At 46.5% G+C, this 20,123-nt stretch overlaps 1 protein-coding gene across 2 annotated transcripts in view; it reads left to right on the forward strand.

Moving 5' to 3' along the window:
* Nucleotides 1–15,571: 15,571 nt before the first annotated feature.
* Nucleotides 15,572–20,123, forward strand: part of LOC126364614 (uncharacterized) — a 411,746-nt gene continuing 407,194 nt past the window's right edge. For both annotated transcript variants that reach the window (XM_050008070.1, XM_050008071.1), the window contains exon 1: nucleotides 15,572–18,345. In XM_050008070.1, the coding sequence (XP_049864027.1) occupies nucleotides 15,609–18,345 (2,737 nt within the window). In that variant the 5' untranslated portion in view covers nucleotides 15,572–15,608. The remainder of the gene's footprint in view (nucleotides 18,346–20,123) is intronic.

Below are 20,123 nucleotides of genomic sequence, written 5' to 3' on the forward strand. Positions count from 1 at the left end.
AGCACCATTCTTCTGCACCAGCTTCGAAACCGCAGTTGCAGAAGCTATGAACAATATCGCAAATACTTATGTTTATAAATGTAATGTGGAACTGGATGAAGTCAGTGACTGTCTTAAGAATATTATAAACGTCAGCATTTTCGCTTCAGTGACCACTTAATGTCAATATTTATAATGTGCACGACGAGTGCCTACTGAATGCATGTATCATTCTGTGACTATGTATTAATTATACATTGCTTCGTATGATTCACCTGCTGTACATTAAATGTCTTTTTCGTCTTCTGTGTGCCAGTGAAGACAGGTGGCGAAATTTCTTTGCTAGAAATATACATTACATTTACGACCCATTAGGTTTCATGTACTAGAGTGGTTGTTCCGAACGCCACATCATTTTTTGATTACTGCTTACGTCATATGCCATGCCACCTGCACCCGTATGAAAGGATTCCGTGTCTTGTGGTATTTCTTCCTTCGTCTCGTAGGTCTAGGTAGTCTAATTAGTTTTGACCAGGCGCACCTTTGCCCTGTCCTTCGCGCAATTAGGAGAGGTGGACCTTTCAGTTTGTGGCTCTTCAATTGGGTATTCCAAGTATCATTTCCATTAAATCTAAATAAGTGGGTAATAAAGGATGAAAATGGAAAAATAAGTAAAAAATATAGTTATAAAAATATTAATAAAAGAATCGATGTATTTAGTGAGTATGGTAGCCATTTGCTGTTGAAGGGTGAGGACATTCAGAAGAACTTCAGAGACTTCTATCACTGACTGGCCAAACACTGTATTAATATTTACAGGAGATGTTCCTTTACGATTCAGGGCGTCTCCGAAATAATACAATCGCCACACTGCGCTCGGAGATACGCCCATGGTTTATTCTACTCTCTATTGCTAGTGTTGCTGAAGTATGACATTCTCCTGCCAAGTATGTCTATGATCTACGTCAATTCTAAGTTCTGAAGTATTAATATTCTGAACGTTTCCCTTTGATAAAGACAGTCAGACACGATTTAACCTATGACGTATTTCTACTGGCACTGTTCAATGAGTCCATATGCCAACAACTGGTCACGGTTTAACCTACATTAGCCTAATTGTTTAGTTATTCTACTGTGTGAGCATGTGCGTATGTACACTCTAAAACATAAAGGATGCACCACGATTAAATTATCCAAACGGGACGTAAATCTGTCGATGTGGTGTACATGTACAGACAAAATCGCTCTCAGCACTATGGGACTTAACTTCTGAGGTCATCAGTCACCTAGAACTTAGAACTACTTAAACCTAACTAAGCTAAGGACATTACACACATCCATGCTCGAGGCAGGATTCGAACCTGTGAACGTAGCGGTCGCGCAGTTCCTGACTGAAGCGCCTAGAACCTCATGGCCACAGCGGTCGGCAAACAAACGATTATAATTTCAGAAAAAATTTGATAACTTATGCAAGAGAAAGAGCTTCACAAATTGAGCAAGTGAATAACGCATTGGTCCACCTCTGGCCCTTATGCAAGCGATATTTGACGAAGTATTGATTGATCGATTTGTTGGATTTTCTCCTGAGGGGTATCGTACCAAATGCTGTCCAGCTGGCGCGATAGATCCTCAAAATTCCGATCTGGTTGGAGGGCCCTGCCCGTAATGCTCCAGACGTTCTTAACTGGGATGGACATCTGGCGACTTCGCTGGCCAAGTTAGTGTTTGGCAAGCATGGGTATAAGGAGTAGAAACTCTCGCCTCGTATGGGTGGGAATTATCTTGCTGAAATGTAAGCCGAGGATGGCTTGCCTTGAAGGCCAACAAAACGGTCCGCAGAATATCGCTATAAGGACGCCGAGGATGATAATCAAAGTGGTTCCGCTATGAAATGAAAAGTAACACCAGACCATCGCCCAAGGTTGTCGGGTTGTATAACGGATGACAGTCAGGATGGTATCCCACCACTGTCTGGAACGTCTCCAGACAGGTCTTTGGCCTGGAATCTCATTGAATGATGTAGCATTGTCTTCAGTGATGAGTTCCGCTTCAAATTTAGCCTTCAAGACCAGCGAAGACGCGTCTGGAGAGACCCCACACGACGGTGGAACAGTAATCTGACTCTTGTCCGCCATACGGCCCGACAACCAGGAATGACGGTCTGGGGTGCCATTTCTTTTCACAGCAGGCCCCCTTTGGTTGTCATCCGCAGCGTCCTTACAGCATGGCGGTACTTCGATGATATTTTCGCCCTGTTTTATTGCCCTTCATGCCAAGCCGTCCTAGGCTTACATTTCGACAAAATAATGTCCGCTCGCACACGGCGAGAGGTTCTAATACTAATCTTCGTGCTTGACAAACACTATCTTGGACAGCAAGGTCACCAGATCTCTCCCCAGTTGAGGAACTTTGAGTATTGTGGGCAGGGCCCTTGAAACAGTCGGAAATTTGACGACCTAGCGGGTCTCTTGGACAGAGATGGGCACCATATCGCCACGATGACTTCCAACAACTCTGTCAATGTCAAGTCGAATAACTGCTTGCATCAAGGTCGTAGATGGACCAACGCGTTACTGAGTAGCTCAATTTATGAAGCTCCTTCTCTTGAATAAATCATCAATAATTTGTCCGTACATATACATCACAACTACCGATTTCCGTCCCATTCGGATAATTTCGTCGTGGTGCGCAGTGTTTTTGAGTGTATGTTAGTTTTGTGTCCGTAGTAGTGTTTCTATTCGATGTACCTGTTTTGATGACATGTGGGCCTGAGTTGACGTGTGCTGGTCTGTTGTAGTCTGTAAAGCTATGGTACTGTTCTATCGTAGTACACAGTCGTGGACGTAAACTATGTATTACCGTCTGTAGGGTGCATCACAACTGAAGGCATATATGTTCCAGTAAACATGGGCCAGGAACGAGCCGTTTGCGAGACAATCTGGAATGTTCTGAGGCGCCACTGACTTTAGCATGAAATATTAACATAGTCAGTACAAATTTATTTAAAATATAAAAGTTTCTAGTAAGTCTCTCTTGAACTGGACTCGAATTTCACCTGCGGCCTACTTTAACAATAAATGCGCAACTACTTTAGCACGTTACTTGTCACTCGTACTTCTTAAAGACTCGTTCCACATGACATTCTCACACTTGGAGCGAAGGTAGCACTCATCTCTGCCGTGTGTTACGAATTCCTTCAAACACTTTTTCTTATCGCAAATCTTGACAACTCTGAGCGATTCACTGCTACATTTCTTGAGCCAGATCGGCGGGAGTGCTGCATACTTCACTTATAAGATGACCTCAAACAAAAACATTGAGAGTATTGAGGTCAGATGATAGTGTAGGCTAAGGTACAACTCCTCCTCCACCTGTCCATCTCAGGGGACCACACTGTTCATTAGATGTCGTCTTGTATCAGTAGCAAAATATGCCGGTGCCCCTTCGTGCGCGGACCACATTCCCCAACCATGAGCTGTGGGTTAAATCTGAGCGTAATTAGATAGGACGATTACACTGTCACTGTCATAATTTAATGATATTATTCTTTCCAGCGTGCCATCGGCCTTGCCACAGTGGTACCACCGGTTCCCGTCAGATCACCGAAGAAAAGCGCTGTCGGGCTGGGCTTGCACTTGGATGGGTGACCATCCGGTCTGCTGAGCGCTCTTGGCAAGCAAGGTGCACTCAGCCCTTGTGAGGCAAACTGAGGAGCTACTTCATTGATACGTAGCGGCTCCGGTGTCGGAAACTGACATACGGCCAGAGAGCGGTGTGGTGAGCACATGCTCCTTATCCGAAAACTGTCTTGAGCAGCTAAATCGACAGCCAACGCGTAATGGAAATATTTTAGATCCGCTAGCCACGAACAGACCAGACCTCATCCTCGGTGTCATTGTTGAGACAGGGATTAGTGATCATGTTGTTGTCATTACGAATATGGCCACGAAATTTAAAAAGTCGGTCAAGAAGGCTGGGAGAGTATCTTACTAGACAGAGCAGAGAAGCAGTTGTTTGCATCCCACTTATTAAATGAATCGACTTCATTTACTTTCGGTACGATGGACGTGGAAGAATTATGGGCAAATTTTAAACACATTGTAAATCACGCATTGGACAATATGTGCCGAAAAAGTGGGTTACTGACGCAAAAGACCCACCGTGGTTTAACAGCGCAGTTCGGAGAATGCTCAGAGAGCAAAGACAGTTGCACTCCCGGTACAAGAAAGATCGGGAGAATGAGGACAGACAAAAGTTAGTAAAGATTCGTGCTGCTATAAAAAGAGCGATGCGCGAAGCATACAACCACTACCACCGTCATACCTTAGCAAAAGATCTTGCTGAAAACCCAAGGAAATTCTGGTATTACGTAAAATCAATAAGCGGGTCGAAGGCTTCTATCCAGTCACTCACTGATTCGACTGGCCTGACAACGGAAGTCAGGAAAACGAAAGCTGAAATTTCAAATTTAGCATTTGAGAAATCTTTCACGCAGGGTAGTGAAGCAGCTGAGTGGGTTGAAAATAAATAAATCGCCTGGTCCTGATGAGATTCCAACTCGGTTTCACAGAGAGTACTCTACTGCATTGGCTCCTTATTTAACTTGCATTTATCGCTAATCTCTTGCCCAACGAAAAGTCCCGAGCGACTGAAAAAAAACGCAGGGGACACCTGTATATAAGAAGGGTAGAAGTACGGCTCCTCAAAATTACAGACCAATATCCTTAACATCGGTCTGTTGTAGGATTCTCGAACATATTCTCAGTTCGAATGTAATGAATTTCCTTGAGACAGAGAAGTTGCTGTCCATGCATCAGCGCGGTTTTAGAAAGCATCGCTCCTGCGAAACGCAACTCGCCATTTTTCACATGATATCTTGCGAATCGTGGATGAAAGGTATCAGACGGATGCCATATTCCTTGACTTCCAGAAAGCGTTTGAGTCGGTGCCCCACTGCAGACTCCTAACTAAGTTACGAGCATATGGGATTGGATCCCAAATATGTGAGTGGCTCTTAGGCTTCTTTACTAATAGAACCCAGTACGTTGTCCCCGGGGGTGACTGTTCATCAGAGTTGAGGGTATCATCTGGAGTGCGCCAGGGAAGTGTGGTAGGGCCGCTGTTGTTTTCTATCTACATAAATGATCTTTTGGATCGGGTGAATAGCAATGTGCGGCTGTTTGCTGATGATGCTGTGGTGAAAAGGGAAGGTGTCGTCGTTGAGTGAATGCAGGAGGATACAAGATTGGACAGGATTTCTGATTGGTGTAAAAAATAGCAGCTAACTCTAAATATACACTCCTGGAAATTGAAATAAGAACACCGTGAATTCATTGTCCCAGGAAGGGGAAACTTTATTGACTCATTCCTGGAGTCAGATACATCACATGATCACACTGACAGAACCACAGGCACATAGACACAGGCAACAGAGCATGCACAATGTCGGCACTAGTACAGTGTATATCCACCTTTCGCAGCAATGCAGGCTGCTATTCTCCCATGGAGACGATCGTAGAGACGCTGGATGTAGTCCTGTGGAACGGCTTGCCATGCCATTTCCACCTGGCGCCTCAGTTGGACCAGCGTTCGTGCTGGACGTGCAGACCGCGTGAGACGACGCTTCATCCAGTCCCAGACATGCTCAATGGGGGACAGATCCGGAGATCTTGCTGGCCAGGGTAGTTGACTTACACCTTCTAGAGCACGTTGGGTGGCACGGGATACATGCGGACGTGCATTGTCCTGTTGGAACAGCAAGTTCCCTTGCCGGTCTAGGAATGGTAGAACGATGGGTTCGATGACAGTTTGGATGTACCGTGCACTATTCAGTGTCCCCTCGACGATCACCAGAGGTGTACGGCCAGTGTAGGAGATCGCTCCCCACACCATGATGCCGGGTGTTGGCCCTGTGTGCCTCGGTCGTATGCAGTCCTGATTGTGGCGCTCACCTACACGGCGCCAAACACGCATACGACCATCATTGGCACCAAGGCAGAAGCGACTCTCATCGCTGAAGACGACACGTCTCCATTGGTCCCTCCATTCACGCCTGTCGCGACACCACCGGAGGCGGGCTGCACGATGTTGGGGCGTGAGCGGAAGACGGCCTAACGGTGTGCGGGACCGTAGCCCAGCTTCATGGAGACGGTTGCGAAAGGTCCTCGCCGATACCCCAGGAGCAACAGTGTCCCTAATTTGCAGGGAAGTGGCGGTGCGGTCCCCTACGACACTGTGTAGGATCCTACGGTCTTGGCGTGCATCCGTGCGTCGCTGCGGTCCGGTCCCAGGTCGACGGGCACGTGCACCTTCCGCCGACCACTGGCGACAACATGGATGTACTGTGGAAACCTCACGCCCCACGTGTTGAGCAATTCGGCGGTACGTCCACCCGGCCTCCCGCATGCCCACTATACGCCCTCGCTCAAAGTCCGTCAACTGCACATACGGTTCACGTCCATGCTGTCGCGGCATGCTACCAGTGTTAAAGACTGCGGTGGAGCTCCGTATGCCATGACAAACTGGCTGACACTGACGGCGGCGGTGCACAAATGCTGCGCAGCTAGCGCCATTCGACGGCCAACACCGCGGTTCCTGGTGTGTCCGCTGTGCCGTGCGTGTGATCATTGCTTGTACAGCCCTCTCGCAGTGTCCAGAGCAAGTGTGGTGGGTTTGACACACCGGTGTCAATGTGTTCTTTTTTCCATTTCCAGGAGTGTAGATAAATGTAAATTAATGCAGATGAATAGGAAAAAGAATCCTGTAATGTTTGAATACTCCATTACTAGTGCACCGTTTGACACAGTCACGTCACGTCGTTTCAATATTTGGGCGTAACATTGCAGAGCGATATGAAGTGTGACAAGCATGTAATGCCAGTTGTGGGGAAGGCGGATAGTCCGGTTCATTGGTAGAATTTTGGGAAGATGTGGTTCATCTGTAAAGGAGATCGCTAATAAAGCACTAATACGACCTATTCTTGAGTACTGCTCTAGCGTTTGGGTCTGCTAGAATTGTTACTGGTAGGTTTGATCAACACGCGAGTGTTACGGAAATGCTTCAGGAACTCAGGGGGGAGTCTCTGGAGGAAATGAGGCGTTCTTTTCGTGAATCGCTACTGAGGAAATTTAGAGAACCAGCATTTGAGGCTGACTGCAGTTCAATTTTACTGAAGCCAACTGCCGCGGAAAGAACACAAAGATAATGTAAGAGAGATAAGGGCACGTACAGAGGCATATAGGCAGACATTTTCCCCTCGAAAATGGTTCAAATGGCTCTGAGCACTATGGGACTTAACATCTATGGTCATCAGTCCCCTAGAACTTAGGTTGGTTAGGTTTAAGTAGTTCTAAGGACATCACACAACACCCAGTCATCACGAGGCAGAGAAAATCCCTAACCCCACCGGGAATCGAACCCGGCAACCCGGGATTTTTCCCTCGTTCTGTTTGGGAGTGGAACAGGGACAGAAGATGCTAGATGTGGTACGAGGGACCCTCCGCTACGCACCGTATGGTGGATTGCGGAGTATGTATGTAGATGTAGATGTAGATGTAGAAAAAAATGGTTCGAACGGCTCTGAGTACTATGGGACTTAACATCTTAGGTCATCAGTCCCCTAGAACATGTTGTTGTGGTCTTCAGTCCTGAGACTGGTTTGATGCTGCTATCCATGCTACTCTATCCTGTGCAAGCTTCTTCATCTCCCAGTACCTACTGCAGCCTACATCCTTCTGAATCTGCTTAGTGTATTCATCTCTTGGTCTCCCTCTACGATTTTGGTGATCTCTTGATGCCTCAGAACATGTCCTACCAACCGATCCCTTCCTCTGGTCAAGTTGTGCCACAAACTTCTCTTCTCCTCAATCTTATTCAATACTTCCTCATTAGTTATGTGATCTACCCATCTAATCTTCAACATTCTTCTGTAGCACCACACTTCGAAAGTTTCTATTCTCTTCTTGTCCAAACTATTTATCGTCCATGTTTCACTTCCATACATGGCTACACTCCATACAAATACTTTCAGAAATGACTTCCTGACACTCAGATCTATCCTCGATGTTAACAAATTTCTCTTCTTCAGAAACGCTTTCCTTGCCATTGCCAGTCTACATTTTATATCCTCTCTGCTTCGACCATCATCAGTTATTTTGCTCCCAAATAGCAAAACTCCTTTACTACTTTGTCTCATTTCCTAATCTAATTCCCTCAGCATCACCCGACTTAATTCGACTACATTCCATTATCCTTGTTTTGCTTTTGTTGATGTTCATCTTATATCCTCCTTTCAAGACACTGTCCATTCCATTCAACTGCTGTTCCAAGTCCTTTGCTGTCTCTGACAGAATGACAATGTCATCGGCGAACCTCAAAGTTTTTATTTCTTCTCCGTGGATTTTAATACCTACTACGAATTTTTCTTTTCTTTCCTTTACTGCTTGCTCAATATACAGATTGAATAACATCGGGGAGAGGCTACAACCCTGTCTCACTCCCTTCCCAACCACTGCTTTCCTTTCATACACCTCGACTATGCCATCTGGTTTCTTTACAAATTGTAAATAGCTTTTCGCTTCCTGTATTTTACCCCTGCCACCTTTAGAATGCGAAAGAGAGTATTCCAGTCAACATTGTCAAAAGCTGTCTCTAAGTCTACAAATGCTACAAACGTAGGTTTGCCTTTCCTTAATCTTTCTACTAAGATAGGTCGTAGGGTCAGTATTGCCTCACGTGGTCCAGTGGTTCTACGGAATCCAAACTGATCTTCCCCGAGGTCGGCTTCTACTAGTTTTTCCATTCGTCTGTAAAGAATTCGTGTTAGTGTTTTGCAGCTGTTGCTTATTAAACTTACTGTTCGGTAATTTTCACATCTGTGAACACCTGGTTTCTTTGGGATCGGAATTATTATATTCTTCTTGAAGTCTGAGGGTATTTCGCCTGTTTCAAACATTTTGTTTTGTCAGGACTGGCTCTCCCAAGGCCGTCAGTAGTTCGAAATGGAATGTTGTCTACTCCGGGCGCCTTGTTTCGACTCAGGTCTTTCAGTGCTGTGTCAAACTCTTCACGCAATATCATTTCATCTTCATCAACATCCTCTTCCATTTCCATAATATTGTCCTCAAGTGCATCACCCTTGTATAGACCCTGTATATAGTCCTTCCACCTTTCTGCTTTCCCTTCTTTGCTTAGAACTGGGTTTCCATCTGAGCTCTTGATGTTCATGCAAGTGGTTCTCGTACCTCCGAAGGTCTCTTTAATTTTTCTGTAGGCAGTATCTATCTTACCCCTAGTGAGATAAGCCTCTACATCCTTACATTTGTCATCTAGCCATTCCTACTGAGCCATTTTGCACTTCCTGTCAATCTCATTTTTGAGACGTTTGTATTCCTTTTTGCCTGCTTCATTTACTGCATTTTTATATTTTCTCCTTTCATCAATTAAATTCAATATTTCTTCTGTTACCCAAGGATTTCTACTAGCCCTCGTCTTTTTACCTACTTTATCCTCTGCTGCCTTCACTACTTCATCCCGCAAAGCTACCCATTCCTCTTCTACTGTATTTCTTTCCCCCATTCCTGTCAATTGTTCCCTTATGCTCTCCCTGAAACTCTGTACAACCTCTGGTTCTTTCAGTTTATCCAGGTCCCATCTCCTTAAATTTCCACCTTTTTGCAGTTTCTTCAGTTTTAATCTACTGATCATAAGCAATAGTTTGCTGTCAGAGTCTACATCAGCCCCTGGAAATGTCTTACAATTTAAAACCTCGTCCCTAAATCACTGTCTTACCATTATATAATGTATCTGATACCTTTTAGTATCTCCAGGTTTCTTCCATGTATACAACCTTCTTTCATGATTCTTAAACCAAGTGTTAGCTAATGATTAAGTTGTGCTCTGTGCAAAATTCTACCAGGCGGTTTCCTCTTTCATTTCTTTGCCCCAGTACATATTCACCTACTACGTTTCCTTCTCTCCCTTTTCCTACACTCGAATTCCAGTCACCCATGACTATTAAATTTTCGTCTCCCTTCACTATCTGATTAATTTCTTTTATTACATCATACATTTCTTTAATTTCTTCGTCATCTGCACAGCTAGTTAGCATATAAACTTGTACTAGTGTAGTAGGTGTGGGTTTCGTATCCATCTTGACTACAGTAATGCGTTCACTATGCTGTTTGTAGTAGCTTACCCGCATTCCTATTTTCCTATTCATTATTAAACCTACTCCTGTATTACCCCTATTTGATTTTGTGTTTATAACCCTGTAGTCACCTGACCAGAAGTCTTGTTCCTCCTGCCACCGAACTTCACTAATTCCCACTATGTCTAACTTCAACCTATCTATTTCCCTTTTTAAATTTTCTAACCTACCTGCCCGATTAAGTGATCTGACATTCCACGCTCTGATCCGTAGAACGGCAGTTTTCTTTCTCCTGATAACGACATGCTCTTGAGTAGTCCCCGCCCGGAGATCCGAATGGGGGACTATTTTACCTCCGGAATATTTTACCCAAGAGGACGCCATCTTCATTTAACCATACAGTAAAGCTGCATGCCCTCGGGAAAAATTACGGCTGTAGTTTCCCCTTGCTTTCAGCCGTTCGCAGTACCAGCACAGCAAGGCCGTCTTGGTTATTGTTACAAGGCCAGATCAGTCAATCATCCAGACTGTTGCCCCTGCAACTACTGAAAAGACTGCTGCTCCTCTTCAGGAACCACATGTTTTTCTGGCCTCTCAACAGATACCCTCCGTTGTGGTTGCACCTACGGTAGGGCTATCTGTATCGCTGAGGCACGCAAGCCTCCCCACCAACGGCAAGGTCCATGGTTCATAGAACTTAGAACTAGTTAAACCTAACTAACCTAAGGACATCACACACATCCATACCCGAGGCAGGATTCGAACCTGCGACCGTAGCAGTCGCGCGGTTCCGGGCTGCGCGCCTAGAACCGCGAGACCAACGCGGCCGGCGATGTAGATGTAGATATCCTCATCCAGTGACGCCTATCAGCTGAGGATGAGACGGCAGCTGCTCAGCACCATTGGGACTGTGTGACCTGTTCGGGAGGAGATTCTTTCCTGCACTGAATTTTCTACAACTGCTTAATTTTATTATACTTTTCCCGGGATGTGTTCTGTATTACAAAAGAATTTTCTTCTAGTTTTCAAATACTGGTTTCCTCACAACTTTGTTGCTGAGTGCTTCGACCACACACAAGAGAATTTTCTTGTTATTGCTGATAATGGAATCTTTAATTTGGGCACACATCACTTCTAGTGGATAGAAACAGCAGTGATACAATGGTTAGATGACTGACTAATGAGTGTATGCCCATATATATTTTTGCCAGTTCGTCGGTTTCTTATCTGGAGAACAGTGTTTCATGAAGCGGTATTACTTCGATAAACTCCATTAGTTCCATAAGCTCCACGTAACATGTGGTTCATCACTTATGTAAGAATACTGTATACATGGAGACACGGAGACAGTGTAAGGTTTCCGATTAATTTTGTAACGGTAAGACATGTATTTGGAAACCACATTTCAAACTGTAAGACATTTCCATAGGCAGATGTGCGCCGTGACCATAATTTACTCGTTATGAGTTGTAGTTAATAACTGAGGAAACGATAAAGACGTAAGAAGTTAAGAAGATGCGACCTGAATAATTTGAAAGAACTGAATCTTGCTGAGACTTTCGGAGGAGCATTAAGCGATAACGCAAAAACAAACGAAAGGAATCCTCTACGAATGGATAGCTTTAAAAACCGAAATAGTGGAGGCAGAAGATATCAATTAGGTAAAAAGACAAAGCCTAGTAGAAATGCTTGGCTCACACAGGAGATATTGAATTTAACTGAAGAAAGTAGAAAATATAAAAGTACCCAAAATGAAGCAGGCAAAAGAGACTAGAGACGTCTAAAAAATTCGATTGCCAGACGACACAAAATGATTAAGCAGGAATAGTTAGGTGGAAGGCTGTAGAAGCATGTACACTGGCGTGGAATACTTGAGAACGAAACTAAGTTTCGCAAGATGTGTCACTGCAAAGTAACATAGCTCGATGAAACTTGGACCGTAGGTAGAAAAATCTTTTAAAGTATAAGACAGAAGGTAAATTAAAAAAAAGACATGCAATGAGTCAAATAGAAATGGCACCTTTATCCAAAGACAATATTTACCCTGAAATGACCGCGATTCGTGATGGTTCCCTGGACATTACACACGGCGTGGCAGGGCTCTTAACAGGTAGTGTGATCACCAAGGAGGACAAGGGATGTCCTGCAACGTGCTCCCACGCTAGCCACAAGGATAGTGAGGATTTCTTGTGGCAGGGCGTTCCGTTTCTTACAAGCGCGATTGCCATCTGCTGGATGGTCGTTGGTGCATGTGGACGTACTGTTTCGATCGGACTTAAATAGGGAGAACGGCAGCCCAGTGTATTCGACGATTATATAAGATGCGATCAAACAGTTTCCGTGTGAGGGGGTTGCAGCAGCGTGTATGCTGTGTAGCACGACTCTGTTGCGGATATACAGGGTGGTCAGAAACAGTCCGGAAAGCTTATAAGGGTGACGCAGAATAACTGTGTCGAGAAATAACTATTAAGAAAATAATTCGGTACGTTAGATGTTTTCGAGTTAATTAGCAGCCTAGTGCGCTGTCTTCTACGCTATGAAAAACACTAACACTAATTTTATCTGGGGAGAGGGGAAGGAGGGGGGGGGGGCGCAGCAGCCTGATTGGCTAAATTCTACGCCAATTAAATCGGACATTGCGCAACGTATCGAAATCTTTTCTTAAGAATTATTTCTCACGACAACCTAGTTTGGAGCACCATTACAAGCTTTTCGTATTATTTCTGTCTACCCTGTATATGCACCGACATGAAGGCAAGGATATAGCGTGTCTTTCGTGTCTTCCCGATGTGTGTGGTAAATGCGGACGTTTTAACAATTGTATTGAAACAGGACCAAATTGAAACTTCCTGCCAGATTAAAACTGTGTGCTGGACCGAGACTCGAACTAGGGACCTTTGGATTTCGCGGGCAAGTGCTCTACCAACTGAGCTACCCAAGCACGACTCACGCCCCGGCCTCAGAGCTTTACTTCTGCCAGTACCTCGTGTCCTACCTTCCAAACTTAACAGAAGCTCTCCTACGAAACGTGCAGAACTAGCACTCCTGAAAGAGTGCTAGGAGACGTGGTACTGGCAGAACTAAAGCTGTGAGGACGGGGCGTGAGTCGTACTTGGGTAGCTCAGTTGGTAGAGCACTTGCCCGCGAAAGGCAAAGGTCCCGAGTTCGAGTCTCGGTCCAGCACACAGTTTCAATCTGCCAGGAAGTTTCATATCAGCGCACACTCCGCTACAGAGTGAAAATCTCATTCAGTGTGTAGATACTCCCTTTAGAAACAATATTTTCATTTCTCCACATAATTTCCATCCCTCTCTACTGCCTTACGCCATCTTGGAACCAGCGCCTATATACCAGCACGGTAATATTCTGGACCAACCTGTTGGAGCCACTGTTTGGCAGCATGCACAAGGGAGTCATAATCTTCAAACCTTTTTCCACGAAGGGAGTCTTTCAGTTTCCCAAAGAGATGATAATCACATGGAGGCAGGTCAGGACTGTAAGGCGGGTGTTTCAGTGTTGTCCATCAGAGAGTTTTGCGATCGCTTCCATGGTTTTTTGACTGAAAAAAAAAATCCTGCTTTTGCCGATGTGGTCTTCGGTGTCGTCACATATGCATCATAATTTATGGTGGTTCCTCTAGGCATGATGTCCACAAGGAAGAGTCCTTCGGAATCGAAAAACATCGTAGCCATAACATTTCGAGCAGAAGGTGTGGTTTCGATTTTTTTTTTTTTCCTTGGGTGAATTTGCACGGTGCCACTCCATTGATTGCCTCTTCGTCTCTGGTGAAAAATGATGGAGCCATGTTTCATAATCTGTCACAATTCTTTCAAGAAATTCATCTCCACCATTTTCGTACTGTTCCAAAAGTTCGCTGCATACCGTTTTTCTTGTTTCTTTGTGGGCCACTGTCAACATCCTGGGAACCCACCTGGCACAAACCTTTTTTAACGCAAACATTTTCAGTATTCTGCAAACTCTTCCTTCCCTTATCCCAACGTACTGTGACAATTCGTTCACTGTGATGCGTCTGTCAGCAGTCATCAATTCGTTAACTCTGTGCACATTGCCTGGAGTGTGTACAGTACGAGGCCTGCCGCTGCGAGGACAATCCTCAATATTGCCGTACCCCCTTTCATCACGTAACCTGCTTGCCCACCAACTAACTGTACTGCGATCCGCAGCAGCATCTCCATACACCTTTTTCAACCTCTTGTGCATGTTTCCCACTGTCTCGTTTTTACAGCACAGGAATTCTATGACAGCACGTAGCTTCTGACTAACGTCAAATGTAGCAGCCATCTTGAAGACATGCTGTGACGGTGCCACTCACGGGAACAGGTTGAACTAAAATAAAGTATGGCGTTTCAGCCTTCGATCGCTATTCTTTATTTTCAATTACCGGTTTCGGGCTAGCTGCCCATCTTCAGATCATATATTGGAGTTACAAAGTAACTAGTCCGTACAGAACACTCGGTTCGCTGTCATAACAGCGAGTGTTCTGTACGGACTAGTTACTTTGTAACTCCGATATATGATCTGAAGATTGGCAGCTAGCCCGAAACCGGTAACTGAAAATAAAAAATAGCGATCGAAGACTGAAACGCCATATTTTATTTAATGAACGATCGCGGAATTCCCATTGAGACAATCATGTCTAGTTTTGATAAGGGTTGAACTAAGTTTGAAAACAAGCGGGAAGGATGTATCTACACACTGTAAAACTTTCACACATTCAGAATGAAAACTGTATTTTTACAAAAATAGTGTGCATTTCTTTTGGAGTGATCCTCGTAAATGGAGGTATCCTTTAATTGCATTGACGTAGAAGCTTGAGTGTTTTACAGAGACCACAGACTCAGTAGGTGACATAAATTTTAACTCGATACGTCTACTCGTTCCTGAGAAAAAGGGTCTTTAACAGTTGGACAGACAGGCAGACAGACAGAGAACAAAGTGATCCTGTAAGGATTCCGTTTTTATTGACTGAGGTATGAAGCCCTAAAAATGAAATCGGGGCCGAATGCAGCCCCTCTGAGACGCACGTGGGAGGGTGTACAGTGTCACTGTAACGTTGACTGGTGACACTACCGTGGAAGTCGGTACGCCCGCGCAACTAGGTACCTCCCTCACGCCATTGCTCCTCGACCACCTAGAGGATCATGTTCGACAATGCACAACTCTCGTCTCTTGTTCGACAATGCGCATTACGTGTGCGCAACTCTCGCCCCTTGAGCATAGTATAGGCAACATTGCGACCAAAGCCCACATCCGTCATTAGATTGCGTGAAGGAGCCACAACTTTTCGCCTGCGGTGGCGGTGTCCCCCGTGTGTGGGGCGGGGAGCGCGTGTGATGTCTCCGCGTCTATTCCTGGCGGCGGCTCGTTGGCTCGGAGCCAGCGTCGCCACCGGCTGACGGAGCGGGGCAGCGGCGCGCCAGTAGCGAGCGAGCGTGCGAACGAGCGACACGGCCCACCGCGGATGGGGGACGCGGACCAGGCCGTGATCAGGCTGCGGCTGCGCAAGCCGCCCCACTGGCGCTGGGCGCTGCACACCTCCAGGTCCGCCCCCGTCGTCCGCGTCCTCGAAGACGGCGCCGGCGGCCGAGGCGACGAGGGGGCGCCCGCCGGAGGAGTGGAGCTGCTGGTGGACGTGGCGGAGGCGTCGGAGCGCCGCTGCTCGCCGAGGGTGCACGCCATCCTCGCCGACGAGCGCCGGCCGCCCTCGAGGACTGCGTCCGCCAGGCTGCGCAGCATGGCCGCCGGGAGCAACGCGGTGCTCAAGCAGAAATCCGACAGTTCTTTAGAGCGCAGGGCTAAACGAACAGGTTTCGGACCACTGGCGCCATCACGGGAGCCACTGAGGAGAGACCGTGACGCCCCTGAAGAAAAGTGCAGCGACGGTCAGTGTTCTTCTATCACGGGCGACAGGATGCCTCGTGCCACATCAGACACCCCGGATCGGGCAAGCAATCGAACTGATCCCTCTGGTTCGCAAAAACCAGAGCCTGGAGAGTCGAAATTTCAGAGCAGGATAGCGAGGCCAGTAGTGGCAAGGAAGAAGCTACCGGATTCCAGTTGTGTCTCCAGTGTCGAAGAAAGCCGGTTGCCCTGCTTGCGCTCAGTTGGTAGAGAGAAGAGCGGGAAATTAGCGGACGTCACGAAGCGCTACTCCGACAGCTCCTTAGGCAGCCTCTCCAAGGTGATGAAACTGCGGAACAGACTCTCTCAGAGCAGCACAGGGACAGACACGCCAGACACCACGGAATGCGTACTTTCTGACAGTTCTCTGCCGACAGTAAGAGGCCTCAGAGGCTCCGCATCTGCAGCTGGGACGTATAGTGCAGAAAGTATCAGCGTTACGAAAGACCCACCGAGTAGAGTACCAGTACAGAACAAAAGTTTCTCAGATCGCAGTAGTTCTGTGAAAGAAACAAAGAAGCAATATCCCGGAACAAACTCTTTGCACCGCAAAGATCTGTCACAGCAGGTGAAGAGCAACAACAGAAACAAGAACGATTTACATGAGAAGGTTCAGAAGGAAGTGCCGGCACAAACAGCTGTTGACAATGTTGTTAAAAACCAGCCTGCAACCCGTCATACGCTCACTAGAAAGGGAAGGACTTCAGATCCGAGCAAAGACTGCTCGAGAGATCCAGGTAATATCCGCTCGGAAGTCGTGCGGAACACTTCGTCACTGAGGAGCCAGACCGCGAAAGCGGAAGAGCCTAAGGGGGTCAGACAGCCCCAACAGCGTTCCAAAACGTTGTCCGAAGTCCAGTCGTCATACCAAAGACGACTCGCAACGTCGCGGTCGAAAGACGCTGCAGCAGAGAGGAAACAGTCGCGTGTGAAGAAGCAGAAGTCTGACAGTTCCTTGGACTCGGCTTTTTCTTCGACTGCAGCAGAAACAGGTGGACAGGGCAAATCGAAAATACCACTGGGTCACAGAAAGCTGGATACGAGAGCCAGGAGTCCATCCCGTTTGGCGACAGGTGCATATGGGCGGCGCACGGAGCTGGCATCCGCTCGGCCTGTGGGCGGCGACGCTGCAAATAAACCTTTGCGACCTACCGTCATCCCACGGCTCGGCTGCAGTTTGGTGAAGCCCAGCGGGGAACGTCGACGCACGGAAGAAGCAGACAGCGGTGGGCTCTCCTCCTCCGTAGACGAACTCGATGCAGCCTTAAGCAACGTCCCTAGAGCATCCTCTGTAAAACGCGAAGAACAACGTTGGTCGGGCATTCACACCGAGGATATGGACGACTCCTGTCAGGATGTGACTATAGAAACAGCGTCGTGTGGTGGCAATTCTGGGAGCAGGGGTCGGAGTCCAGAATGTGAAGGGATGTACGTGGCCTACGTCGTGACGACTCCGGACAGTGAAATAGGCGCACCGGTGTACAGGGTTGACAGCCCGTCCGTGTCAACCGCCTGTGATGTGGAAATCGTTCCTTTTGACGAGGATTTGGAAGCGGAGCCCGTGTTCAGACCTGCCCGTCATTACTTTGGTTACGGCGGCAGCTTTAAGAGAATCTCGGACTTGGACGAGAAGGATCTGGCTGCCGATCGTAGCGAGAGGCGGAGCTCCTCTTTCGGTTCACGCCCGAGTAGGCCTTGTAGTAATAGTGGTAGCAGTGTAGGTGGTAGTGTAGATACTAACAAACCAGGACACAGGGATGGGCAGTACAAAAGTCGGTTGGAAAAATTGTTCAGGGACAAGGAAGGTACGACGAGCTCTGGAAGAAACGTAGAACTTAGAAGGACAGATCAGCAGTCACGGACCAAAGCAGCTGAAGAGGCAGTATTAGATGACGCTGCGACAAGGAAGAGGTCATGTAGCAAACATTCTAGTATCCCGAGAATACGAGTGAGTCCACAGAAGGACGATGCCAAGCAGGCCGCCGGGAGGAGGAACCCCAAGCACAGTGCCGGCCTGTACAGCTATTTGCTCAAGTACCGACCCTCTGGCGAGCAGTTCAGCGACCCAGAAGTGCTCGCTGTGACCACGGAGACCCAGGCCGGCGCCAGCAGGACGAGCCACGCGCGGGGAGACTCCGGAGTGTACTCGCTGAACGGCTCCCTGCGCGACCGCCGCAAGCAGCAGCTGCCGGTGCCGGCGCAGCAACATAGCCAGCAGCTGCAGCAACAGCACCAGCAGAAGCAGAGTAACCGTAAGAGGCGGCGGCGGGTCAGGCAACGCACCGCACGGTGTCAAGGTACGTCACAGCTGGGTGCACCGCGGCGTTGTTGATACGGTAAAGATCTATGTGACACATACTCTCTCTTACGCTGGATGTATCCTTCGACTATGGCTCAATTCTTTTATCTTGGCGGCTCGCGCATGCCCGCCCAGACGCGGGAGATTGTTGCGTTGCCAGTTGCACGCGACGCACGCGCCGAGAGAAGCAGCGCCATAGAATAGTATAGATCGCAAACTTACGTTTAGGGGGGGAGCGCGCAGTTTATGAAGTAAAGCCACCACGGCCGCATTTACCCTTTCGCTGCTACAGAGACGTGCTCCCCGCATTCCACGCTGTGCGCGATTTTGTCATCACTTCACTGCTCGCCTGTGCAGACACTTGGTGTTCCGACTGCCATGACACACTTATCAATCGATTTCACAAGAACTATTTGGCCCAAATATTTGATTTTTACCTTTTTTTTTGACTGACACCTTCCCCCCATAAATGATTTAATTTTGTTTCGTTGTTCAACGCAGTTATTGTGCACCATTAAATGTAGTAAACCATTGGACGAAATTTTGAAGAGTTTGCAGAGGTAAAAGTCCACAGCGTATACTTTCCGTATGGTCGATTTTAGTTGCCACTAGGAATTCCAAAAAATTACATTTAAACGAATAAAATTCATGAAACAAGACGCTTGGATATTGTTTTTAAATAGAGAAAATATTAAGCACCAAACAAGGTTTGAACTCAGAACTCTTTACCCATCAGCCAAACACTTTTTTTAAAAAAAATCTCATTTTGTCCTGTTTCGTTCGTTGCATCTGCTCGGGGCAGACGTCGTAAGACGTCCATTTATGTTCTTTGTTGATCGATTAACTCAGTTTTTTTTATTACATAGGGATGCTAACCCTCTGACCGAACACGCTGAGCTACAGTGCCGGCTAGCACCTTAACCATTACGCTAACACAACTCATCAATTTACTGACTTACTGGAGGACTTTAAAGACTCACCCAAAATACTGTGAATTACTCACGTTTTGTCGAAGTACAACAGGAAATAAACAATTACCGCTGTTCTTTATTGCGAAAAAGCGGTTAGTGATAATGTATTTCCTTGCTATTGCCTGAATTAGGAGGCTTATTGCTTGTTTGGTTTAATTAATTAATAGAATATGAAGCAATTGGTATAAAGAACGCTTTTTTCAAACTTTCTTTTATGGAAAGTCTGGCATCAAGACATTGCTTTTGTTCAATCACTTTATTTATGACTGAACGTTTCTGAAACTGAAGACAGTCGTCCGTGCTCTGCACTGCAGTCGAGCTCTGGCAACGTCGTTCTCTGTTCATTGGTTGACTGTGTTTTGTGACGTCAGATGTGCAGAACGAACCGAAGCTCGGACGCCGTCGTAAATGACGTGCACTTTAGTGTCAGAGGTATCCCATCTTCTCTGCCACAATAGTAGGGCTTTTGATTGAACCGTAGATTATTAAACACTCGTAAAATTTACGATTACAACTGATTCCAATTCACGGTTCTTGCCAATCTGGTATTACCAGTGTGAGGTGTAAAACAGAACATTTTGACTTATTTTGTAGGTGACGTACCACTGGAGATTTAATAAATGTAATTAACCAGCACATAAATTAAACAGGAGACAATCAGAGTACTCGTCTTAGATTGTTTGCAGATGATGCTTTCATTTCCCGTCTTGTAAAGTCATCAGATGATCAAAACGACTTGCGAAATGATTTATTCTAAGATATCTGTATGGTGCGAAAAGTGGCAATTGGCCCTGAATGAAGAAAA

The sequence above is a fragment of the Schistocerca gregaria genome, chromosome 1 (genome assembly GCF_023897955.1).
Source record: "Schistocerca gregaria isolate iqSchGreg1 chromosome 1, iqSchGreg1.2, whole genome shotgun sequence".
In the NCBI taxonomy this organism is placed as follows: Eukaryota; Metazoa; Arthropoda; class Insecta; order Orthoptera; family Acrididae; genus Schistocerca; species Schistocerca gregaria.